The sequence below is a fragment of the Zeugodacus cucurbitae genome, chromosome 5 (assembly GCF_028554725.1).
Source record: "Zeugodacus cucurbitae isolate PBARC_wt_2022May chromosome 5, idZeuCucr1.2, whole genome shotgun sequence".
NCBI lineage: Eukaryota > Metazoa > Arthropoda > Insecta > Diptera > Tephritidae > Zeugodacus > Zeugodacus cucurbitae.
In genome coordinates this window covers 10,955,608-10,967,358 of record NC_071670.1, presented here as the reverse complement: position 1 = coordinate 10,967,358, position 11,751 = coordinate 10,955,608, and the positions used below count along the sequence as shown (strand labels likewise).

The 11,751-nt window shown below is 40.2% G+C and overlaps 1 protein-coding gene across 5 annotated transcripts in view; it reads right to left on the bottom strand.

The window, feature by feature from the left end:
• Window positions 1-9,002: 9,002 nt before the first annotated feature.
• LOC128922203 (kelch-like protein 3) overlaps window positions 9,003-11,751 on the bottom strand; it is a 386,371-nt gene continuing 383,622 nt past the window's right edge. For 3 of the 5 annotated variants that reach the window (XM_054231984.1, XM_054231985.1, XM_054231986.1), the window contains exons 7-8: window positions 10,155-10,259; window positions 9,493-10,086 (exon numbers count right to left, since the gene is read on the bottom strand). In XM_054231984.1, coding sequence (XP_054087959.1) covers window positions 9,874-10,086; window positions 10,155-10,259 — 318 coding nt within the window. In that variant the 3' untranslated portion in view covers window positions 9,493-9,873. Of the gene's footprint in view, window positions 10,087-10,154; window positions 10,260-11,751 lie in introns of all 5 variants that reach the window. The other 2 variants (XM_054231983.1, XM_054231987.1) reach the window with 2 other exon arrangements.

Here is an 11,751-nt window from a genome sequence, read left to right as displayed (position 1 = left end):
TTCCATTTTACTTTATTTATTTATTTTTGAATTCGGAACTCTCTTTCAATTCTGGTCTATATAGATGTAGACTAAATGAATACAATTTCCTGAAAAATAATACTTTTGTTTCTGTATTATGTAGAGTTTTGCTGCTTGCTTCGTTCTCACCCTCCATTCTAAATTCATATGAGCCTAAAATTTCTCGTAAAGCTGCACTAGCCAAGTAACATTGACGACTTCAATGCATCGTAGCCAATAAATTTCCATAGCAGTAATGAAGTGAACAAGTTTTCAGTTTACCGGCCGGACAACACCAACTATCTTTGCTACGTAGTGGAACAAACACGACTCAGTCGATATATACTCTTATGCTCCTCGTGTTTCTGAAATAAAGCAAAATAAAGTAAGTGAAAACAATCCGCATACATGCGACACTTACAATTATCAGGATATACGAGCTCACACTCGCACAGCAGCAGCAGGAAGTCAATGACTGCAACTTCAAAGCTGCTTACTTTATGTAACCGGTGTGGGGGAGATTAAAACTTTAACAAAAGTAGAAATTCGCTTGAAAATTTCGTGTAAAATATCCAAAGTGGTGCTGTCTCTGAAAGTTCAGCATATCTAAAGATTGCTTCCAGTTAGATATAAGATAATTACAATACAGCTCGACTTCCAGATCCAATTTTAATTATAAAACTAAAGATATCAGCTCAAATCAATTATGTATGTGATTGGTGTTGAAACTTTTTAGACGGTTATAGCCGAATCGATGATAGCGTGCCACTCCACTCTTTCCTTCGCAGTTCGGCGCCAGTTGGAGATCCCAAGTGTAACCAGGTCGCTCTCCAGCTGGTCCCTCCAACGGAATGGAGGCCTTCCTCTTCCTCGGCTTCCTCCGGCGGGTAATGCATCGAACACTTACAGAGCTGGAGCACGTTCGTCCATTCGAACAACATGACCTAGCCAGCGTAGCCGCTGTCTTTTTATTTGCTGAACTGTGTTAATGTCGTCGTATAACTCGTACAGCTCTTCGTTCCATCGTCTGCGGTATTCGCCGTTGCCAAAGTTCGGAGGACCATAAATCGTGCTCGAAATTTTCCTCACGAAAACTCCTCGTGTCGTCTCATCAGATCTGTTGACATCGTCCACGCTTCTGCACCATAAAGCAGGATGGACTTAAAAAAGTAGCGTTTTCTTAAATAGAAAATAGAATGTGGAATTCGAGCGATTTTAAGAGTCATGAGACATTCCGTTCTTCAGCATAATTTGTTTGAGTTGTGTTGCTTTTCGGGCATTCCTTGTTTCTTCAAAATCTCACTTCCAAAAGATGTCGCTATACAATTTCGTTGTATTTTTTATCAAGGTTTCCAAGGCATTGTCCAACTGCCACGGACTTCCTAAAAATATATGTATTATCCTACAACTGTCTGAGCCGAGAAACAACAGAAACGGTATACCAAAAAATTAGTAATATTTATGAGTTGCAAAATATTCCACCAATAATATGTTGAATATTTACCAAACAGATTAATGAAGAACTGCAGACCGTAATTGGCTCTACACTTTATGCAAAGTGGACTTGACTCTTCGTTCAAGGCCGGCAGTTCAATATGTATTATGTCGAGTGGACTCTTCTTGAGTTGTTAAAGAACACTCCGATCATAGCGGTTATTCGGTTTTTATACTGAATGGATACTTTTATTTGATCGTCAGTAATTGTTTGTTAGATTTAAAATTTCATAAGTATTTGTGTATAAAGTAACGAATACCCACTTTTTAATAAAGTATTCGGTTTTTCTTAACGATTATTCGGTTTTAATTGGTAGTGAACAATTTTTTTAAATACACACATTTTTACACAACTAAAATTTTGTAACGAAAAGTATTTGAAACCGGTAACCTTTTTTTATTAATAGTTATTCGTTTTTTCTTTAACATGTTAACTAAATAACTGAATTCACTCACTTATAGTTTAAGAAAAATACTCATAGATATACTCTACAGCTGATCTTCAAACATCAACCTGCGCTCCTCCGCTGTTTTCTCCCCCCGTATTGCTAAAACTTTTGATGGTTCAGTTGTCTGTCCTTGTTGTTATTGTTGCTATGAAAATGGGCAATTATGTGGAAGTACCTCTGTTATGAGATCAAGTGCTTGCTGCATATGAGACACTCATCTGTAGGTTCTGCCATGTTCATTGCTGCTGCAGTTTTCCTGCTTTCATACACTCATACATATGTGTGGGAGTAAAAACACGAGTGAACCATTTTGCTTGTTTGCATTTATGACTTGAAATTTGTTATGCGAATATGTGCCGACTGTAATTAAGATTTTATGATCCGACAGAAAGCAAAGTGGGTTGGCCTTAACTACTGCTAACAGAATGAGCCAGTGTGTAGTGCAGGTCTTTAGGTCTCATATGCGAGTGAGTACGTCAAATGTTGTGGAAATGCCGGTGAATTTACTATGCATATCGTATACAGTATATACACTCCCACCGTAAAGCACTTAAGCGTCAGGATTTTTGTTTTAAATTAAGTAAAAATAGTTCACGAGGTAGAATGCTGCGAGAATGCAATCTTTTAGTGTGGGATGAAAGTAAAATGTCTCACAAAAAGGCTATAGAAGCTTTAAACCGGACCCTCCAGGACTTGCGAGATAGTACAGATATAATGGGAGGCATGGTAGTTTTATTGGCTGGTGATTTCCGTCAAACCCTCCCAGTGATTCAGAGGGGGACACCAGCAGATGAAATTCAAGCGTGCATTAAATCGTCAAGCTTATGGTCGACAGTTGAAAAACTCCGCCTGAAAATGAATATAAGGGTGCATCTTCATAATGACGTGGATTCAGGACTTTACGCAGAAATGTTGTTGAAAATTGATGATGGTTGTTTAGACGTTGACGCTGAAGGCTACATATCACTGTCAAGAGAATTTTGTAATTTAGTAGAAAGTGATGTGGATCTCATTGCTAATGTTTTTCCGGAATTACAACAAAATTTGTGTAGTGATCAGTGGTTGTGTGCAAGAGCAATATTAGCACCAAACGAGGTTCAGGGAGAAATGAAGGAATATTTGTCAATGGATACAATTATGGATACGGAACTAAGTACTTCATATCATGTTAAGTTTTCAAATTCACTTGAACTATCGGTACACCCCGTCACATAAACTTCAATTGAAACTAAATGTACCAGTAATGCTTATGCGAAATCTAGATGCTCCTCGGCTATGTAATGGAACAAAGCTTCGGATAACTAAATTGGGACAAAACATACTTGGTGCTACTATTTTAACAGGTGTCGGTAAGGGAAATAGTGTTATAATACCTCGGATACCAATTATTCCCACTGACCTTCCATTCCAATTTAAAAGGATTCAGTTTCCCGTCAAGCTTAGCTTTGCTGTGCACGCGACAGGAAAACTTATAACATTGTCTACAAAAATATCTTAAGTTAATACTTTGTATTTTATTTTTTTAAATTGTTAGAATTCAGAACTATTTATTTGTATTACGGTGAAATGTATTTTAACATTTGTTGTTGCATTTCAATAAGCATATATTAAAGTGTTGAAACTTCTGTGTGTAGTAATTTTTAAAAATTGTTGATCTCAGCCAAACAATCAAATTTAGTTATCATATTGACTCATTTCTATTATTATACCCTTACCCTTTATCTCTCATACTTATTTAATGACTCCACTGCGGGCGAAGCCGCGGGTAAAAAGCTAGTACTGTATATATGTAGTTATTAGAACATTTTAAATGTTAAATTATTGAATTTGAAAATCGTTTGTATGTCTGTATTTTATGGTTGCCCAATCATAATGCTCTTCGGAAAAAAACTTTGTATTTATTACGACTGAAAAATTACGAAATTTCAAATTTGTAGTTGCTAAACTGACAAAGTTATAGCAAAAAACATCAATCTGAACAATCGATTGTATGACAACTAAATGTTATAGTAATCAGATTTCGATGATTTTTCGTACATATTTTGTGTCCATTATAGCTTAAATGAGAACAAAATTTCATATTTGTAACTACTCAATCGAAGTTACTTATTTATAGCAAAAAATACAAATTCTGAACAATGTTGTTTCGGAGCTATGTATATTCTTTAGCCATCGGACATTGATAATTTTAGATTTATATTTTACAATTTATATTTATTGTAACTAGGAAAATCTTGAAATTTCATGTTTCTAGTTACATAATTGGACAAGTTATAGGACAAAATATCAGATTTGAGTCATAGGTAGTATGGGAACTACATGATATAGTCATACGATATTAATGATTTTTCCTCTGTACTTGTTTCTACTGATAAATGAAAACATTATACAAATTTACGATTGTAGCTTCTAAATAGCGGGAGTTATACTACATATGTCGCTATTCTGAAGAATCGGTTTTATAGTTACTATACGTTCGGGTCCTCTGATATCATAATCTATGATAATGATTTTTACTCTCAGCTTTCAAGTCCTGATAACCTGATAATTTCATTATGTATGAGAGCTGAGATAATTCCTGAACCGATTTCACTAATTTTCACCACCAAGGTACGCTATATCCAAGACTATGTATGTATGTGATTGGCGTTGCAACCGTTTAGCCGGTTATAGCCGAATCGACGATAGTGCGCCACCTGTCTCTCTCCTTCGCAGTTCGGCGCCAGTTGGAGATCCCAAGTGTAACCAGGTCGCTCTCCACCCTGGTCCCTCCAACGGAGTGGAGGCCTTCCCCTTCCTCGGCTTCCTCCGGCGGGTACTGCATCGAACACTTTCAGGGCTGGAGTGTTTTCGTCCATTCGGACAACATGACCTAGCCAGCGTAGCCGCTGTCTTTTTATTCGCTGAACTATGTCAATGTCGTCGTATAACTCGTACAGCTCATCGTTCCATCGTCTGCGGTATTCGCCGTTGCCAATGTTCTGAGGACCATAAATCTTGCGCAAAATTTTCCTCTCGAAAACTCCTAGTGTCGTCTCATCTGATGTTGACATCGTCCAAGCTTCTGCACCGTAAAGCAGGACGGGAATGATAAGCGACTTGTAGAGCTTGATTTTGGTTCGTCGAGAGAGGACTTTACTGTTCAATTGCCTACTCAGTCCAAAGTAGCACCTGTTGACAAGAGTTATTCTGCGCTGGATTTCGAGGCTGACATTGTTCGTGTTGTTGATGCTGGATCCCAGGTATACGAAATTATCTACGACCTCGAAGTTATGACTGTCAACAGTGACGTGGGAGCCAAGACGCGAATGCGCCGACTGTTTGTTTGATGACAGGAGATATTTCGTCTTGTCCTCATTCACCTCCAGACCCATTCGCTTCGCCTCCTTATCCATGCGGGAAAAAGCAGAACAAACGGCGCGGTTGTTGCTTCCGATGATATCAATATCATCGGCGTACGCCAGGAGCTGTACACTCTTGTAGAAGATTGTACCTTCTCGGTTTAGCTCTGCAGCTCTTATAATTTTTTCCAGCATCAGGTTAAAGAAGTCGCACGATAGTGAGTCACCTTGTCTGAAACCTCGTTTGGTATCGAACGGCTCGGAGAGGTCCTTCCCAATCATGACGGAGCTTTTGGTGTTGCTCAACGTCAATTTACACAGCCGTATTAGTTTTGCGGGGATACCAAATTCAGACATCGCGGCGTAAAGGCAACTCCTTTTCGTGCTGTCGAAAGCAGCTTTAAAATCGACAAAAAGGTGGTGTGTGTCGATCCTCTTTTCTCGGGTCTTTTCCAAGATTTGGCGCATGGTGAATATCTGGTCAGTTGTCGATTTTCCAGGTCTAAAGCCACACTGATAATGTCCAATCAGTTTGTTGACGGTGGGCTTTAGTCTTTCACACAATACGCTCGATAGAACCTTGTATGCGATATTTAGGAGGCTGATCCCACGGTAATTGGCGCAGATTGTGGGATCTCCCTTTTTATGGATTGGGCAGAGCACACTGAGATTCCAATCGTCAGGCATGCTTTCTTCCGACCATATTCTGCAAAGAAGCTGATGCATGCACCTTATCAGTTCTTCGCCGCCGTATTTGAATAGTTCTGCCGGTAATCTATCGGCCCCCGCTGCTTTGTTGTTCTTCAAGCGGGTAATTGCTATTCGAATTTCTTCATGGTCGGGTAATGGAACATCTGTTCCATCGTCATCGATTGGGGGATCGGGTTCGCCATCTCCTGTTGTTGTACTCTCACTGCCATTCAGCAGGTCGGAGAAGTGTTCCCTCCATAATCCCAGTATGCCCTGGACATCGGTTACCAGATTACCACCTTGGTCTCTACATGAGGATGCTCCGGTCTTGAAACCTTCGTTAAGTCGCTTCATTTTTTCATAAAATTTTCGAGCATTCCCTCTGTCTGCCAGCTTCTCAAGCTCTTCGTACTCACGCATTTCGGCCTCTTTCTTTTTTTGTCTGCAAATGCGTCTCGCTTCCCTCTTCAGCTCTCGGTATCTATCCCATCCCGCACGTGTTGTGGTCGTTTGCAATGTTGCGAGGTAGGCAGTCTGTTTTCTCTCCGCTGCGAGACGGCACTCCTCATCGTACCAGCTTGTTTTTTGTCGTTGCCGAAAACCAATTGTTTCGGATGCAGCGGTACGCAGTGAGTTTGAGATGCCGTTCCACAGTTCCCTTATACCGAGATGCTGATGAGTGCTCTCAGAGAGCAGGAGTGCAAGTCGAGTAGAGTATTTCGTGGCTGTCTGTTGCGATTGCAGCTTTTCGACGTCGAACCTTCCTTGTGTTTGTTGACGAGCATTCTTTGCTGCACAGAGGCGGGTGCGTATCTTCGCTGCGACCAGATAATGGTCCGAGTCTATATTTGGTCCTCGGAGCGTACGCACGTCTAAAACACAGGAGACATGTCTTCCGTCTATCACAACGTGATCGATTTGGTTCCGCGTGTTTCGATCAGGAGACAGCCAAGTAGCTTGATGTATTTTCTTATGCTGGAATCTGGTACTACAGACGACCATATTTCGGGCCCCAGCGAAGTCGATCAGCCTCAGGCCGTTTGGCGATGTTTCGTCATGGAGGCTGAATTTTCCGACTGTTGTGCCAAAGACACCTTCTTTACCCACCCTGGCGTTAAAATCACCAAGCACGACTTTTACATCGTGGCGGGGGCAGCGCTCATAGGTGCGTTCTAGGCGCTCATAGAAAGCATCTTTGGTCACATCGTCCTTCTCTTCCGTTGGGGCGTGGGCGCAAATCAGCGATATGTTGAAGAACCTCGCTTTGATGCGGATTGTGGCTAGACGTTCATCCACCGGGGTGAATGCCAGGACTCTGCGACGGAGTCTCTCTCCCACCACAAATCCAACACCAAATTTTCGCTCCTTTATATGGCCGCTGTAGTAGATGTCACAAGAACCCACCTTCTTCCGTCCTTGTCCCGTCCATCGCACTTCTTGGATGGCGGTGATGTCAGCCTTAAGTCGTATGAGGACATCAACCAGCTGGGCAGAGGCACCTTCCCAATTAAGGGTCCGGACATTCCAGGTGCATGCCCTTATATCATTATCCTTAAAACGTTTGCAGGGGTCGTCATCAAAAGGGGGGGTGTCTCATCCGAGGCTTTCGTAGATTTTTCATTGGGGGGTGTTTTTATGTGGTGGGTCCCAAACCCTACGCACAACCGCATAAGCGGGCTTCGCCTTCTCACTTTAGCTCGCCTTCAAACGGATGTCTGTTGGCTACCCAGAGGATACTTGGTCTAAAACCGGAAGTCGTGAGCTGCTTGAACCATGTGGAGAAGAATCGTTTCTGGCCACTCCCAAGTGAGTGACAATCAAAAACTTTCCTCACTTGCGTGAACTTCTACACATGATCCCATCCTCCTGACTATACGCTCACTTAATTTTGCTAAGACACATATCTCACATATTAACCGATATATGCGGAATAAAGCCCACCGTATTTTTGAAAAACCTATAATTAGGTATATGGGAGCTAGGGGAAGTTATGACCTGATTTTAACAATTTTTAGAACAACGACACACTATTAGAAGAATTATTACTTTAAAATATATGAGAGATTTATATATTTTTCGATATATTCGGTGAAAAGTTTGAAGTTACAAATGATATACAGTATTTGTGTAAAGTTTGATTCCGCTATCTTTATTCGTTCTTTATGTATACATTATAATGTGAAGGAATCAGATGGAATTCAAAATTCAGTTATATGAATAGTAGACGTGGATGTGAACCGATTTCGCCCATTTTCCAAGCGTGTTATCAGGATGTCAAGAAAGTATTACGTACCGAATTTCATTGAAATGGATCGAGTAGTTTTTGAGATGTGGTTCTTAGACCCTTAAGTGGTCGACACCCCGCCCATTTTATATTTAAAAAAATCTGAGTGCAGCTCTCTGTAAATTTTAGTGATTCTGACGTTTGCCGTTAGTGAATCAATGTACTTTTAGTAATTTTCGACATAACCTATGTATGGAAGGTGGGCGTGGCTATAATCCGATTATATCAGATTTTATGGTGTGTAATGGGGTACGTAAGAGAAATGACTGCAGAAAGTTTGGTTGATATAGCTCCACAAAAAATCGACATTCAGATATTCCCCTTCTCAGCGGGATCCTTTATCTCAAATTTTCGATTTTCGTGGGCATGGCAATGGTCTGATTTCGCCCCATTCAATACTAACCTCCTCAAGGTGCCAACGAATATTTGTATCAACTTTCGTCAAGATATCTTAATTTACACTCAAGTTACCCGTTCTACGGACGGACGGATAGACAGACATCTGAATTTCAACCAGTCTCGTCATGCTGATCATTTTGATATATATAACCATATAGCTTTCTGACTTACAAACAACCGTTATGTGAACATAATGATCTATAATGCTCTCTTAGCAACTTTTGTTGCGAGAGAATAAAAATTTTAGGTTCTTAGATGCTGAAATGTACCATATGCATCTCGAATTTCTTTTAATTCTTTCTATAAATTCTAGTTAATTTCATGTTACCAATATCCAATCTCGAATCACAGAAATCCGTTAAATATTTCATTAGTTTTCCATTTTCTCATATTCCAATCTTTCTCAATCTTCGCAGCTACATTTCAGCAAATTATTTGCCCCGAATTCCACATCAATCCATTCGATTCAGCGCGAGTTTCTGATTGTCTTACGCTGTAACACCATGACTGTTGCTTCGCAAGCCAGTTTCTATGGAAAAACAGAAAGCTATTCGTGTATCCACTTGAACTACCAGCAATTTAGCGCATTACATTTCGTTTTGTAGTTGTTATAACGTGGTTGTCACATACATTTGCGCTTTCAGCGTTTCAGCGCTAGATAAGTCTTTGCAGAATCACTAGAGTTTGAGAGTGCAGCATATTACGCACTGGTGTACAGCGAATGGAATCAGTTCTTGCCTTGATTAACATAAGTACGTGTGTGTGCATGCGTATTTGTTTCGTGTGTTCTATTCTATTTTGTTATATTAAGTAAACAGTTCAATTTTTTTTCTTTTTAATGTTTTTTGTTATTTATTCTTTATTCATTTACTTATTAACATAACTGTGATTGTAATAATAATTTTATTTCCACCATTCTTTGCGACCAATCTTATGTGTTCGATTTTTCAATTAGGTTCTCTATATTTCATTTACAAACAAGGCCAAATTTTTGCAAGCACTGCTAGAGATACAGATGTACAAAAAAATTATTTATATATATATATTCCAAAACAAGAACGAAAGCATTGACAATTACAACAAACTTTTACCGTTCAGTTTTTGGTTCGCGTTAGACAGAAATTAGTTTGCCGCTTCTTTCAAATCGAAAATTAACCAGATTTTGTGTATTTCTTATAAGTTTATTAAAACAAACAACAATAGAAATGTTGTTTGTTTATTTTGATGTCAGTAAAGACAAAGAAACAACAAAACAAGAATATATTTTTCCTTTGGGCAATGATCTCTTCCGCACCCAATTGTCATTTGCCTCATCGTACACTGCTACTCCTGTAATTCTCTGCTCACTGCGGTGACCAATAGTCCATAGTTTATTGTCAAAAGATACGAAAGCGAGAATGCCCCACGGATCATCTTCCAGAGAGCAAATCTGCGAAATTTTTTGGGAAAATTAAGTTTAATATCAAACAATTCGAAAAAAAATCAGCTGCAATGTACCTGAGACCACGTGTCTCGCTGAGGATCGTAACGTTCAACAACACCCCTGTTGGTGGAACCATAATAAGCGCCAAAAACATAGATGTGACCATTGTGTACAGCTACCTGTAGTACAGAAAATAGGAATTAATATTTTATTAACTTTATGGGGGGTAAGAGGACGGCTTAATAAGATTGTGACTATTGTCATAATATTTATATTTAAGTTTTGTGTAAATTTGAAAATATTTCCACTTCAAACAAAGTCACATTAACAGTTTTCGAAATATCTGGCGAAGAGATACTTCAGTGAAATCAAGTGGATTTTTTTATTGTATCGCCAGTATATATATATATATTTGGCGTAGGAACCGCTTTAAGCTATTATAGCCGAATCCACCAGAGCGCGCCACTCATTCCTCCTTTTTGCTTTTTGGCGCCAACTGGAAACACCAAGTGAAGCCAGGTCACTTTGCACTTGGTCTTTCCACCGGAGTGGAGGTCGTCCTCTTCCGCGGCTTCCTCCAGCGGGTACTACATCGAATACTTTCAGAGCTGGAGTGTTTTCTTCCATCCGTACAATATGACCTAGCCAGCGTAGCCGCTGTCTTTTTATTCGCTGAACTATGTCAATGTCGTCGTATAAATCGTACTGCTCATCGTTCCATCGTCTGCGGTATTCGCCGTTGCCAATGTTTAGAGAACCATAAATCTTGCGCAAAACCTTTCTCTCTAAAACCCCAGGAGTCGTCTCATCGGATGTTGTCATCGTCCACGCTTCAGCGCCATACATCAGGACGGGAATAATGAGCGACTTATAGAGTTTGATTTTGGTTCGTCGAGAGAGGACTTTACTTTTCAATTGCCTACTCAGTCCAAAGTAGCACCTATTGGCAAGAGTGATTCTGCGTTGGATTTCAAGGCTGACATTGTTGGTGTTGTTAATGCTGGCTCCCAGATAAACATCGGCATACGCCAGGAGCTGTACACTATTGTAGAAGATTGTACCCTCTCTATTTAGCTCTGCAGCTCGTATTATTTATTTTCAGCAATAGATTGAAGAAGTCGCACGATAGTGAGTCACCCTGTCTGAAGCCTCGTTTGGTATCGAACGGCTCGGAGAGGTCCTTCCCGATCCTGACGGAGCTTTTGGTATTGCTCAACATCAGCTTACATAGCCGTATTAGTTTTGCAGGGATACCAAATTCAGACATCGCGGCGTAAAGGCAGCTCCTTTTCATGCTGTCGAAAGCAGCTTTAAAATCGACAAAAAGGTGGTGTGTGTCGATTCTTCTCTCTCGGGTCTTTTCCAAGATTTGGCGCATGGTGAATATCTGGTCCATTGTAGATTTTCCAGGTCTAAAGCCACACTGATAAGGTCCAATCAGTTCGTTGACGGTGGTCTTTAGTCTTTCACACAATACGCTCGACAAAACCTTATATGCGATATTGAGGAGACTTATACCACGGTAGTTGGCGCAGATTGTGGGGTCTCCCTTCTTATGGACTGGGCTGAGCACACTAAGATTCCAATCGTCATGCATGCTTTCTTCCCAGCATATTCTACAAAGAAGCTGATGCATGCACCTTATCAGTTCTTCGCCGCCGTATTTGAATA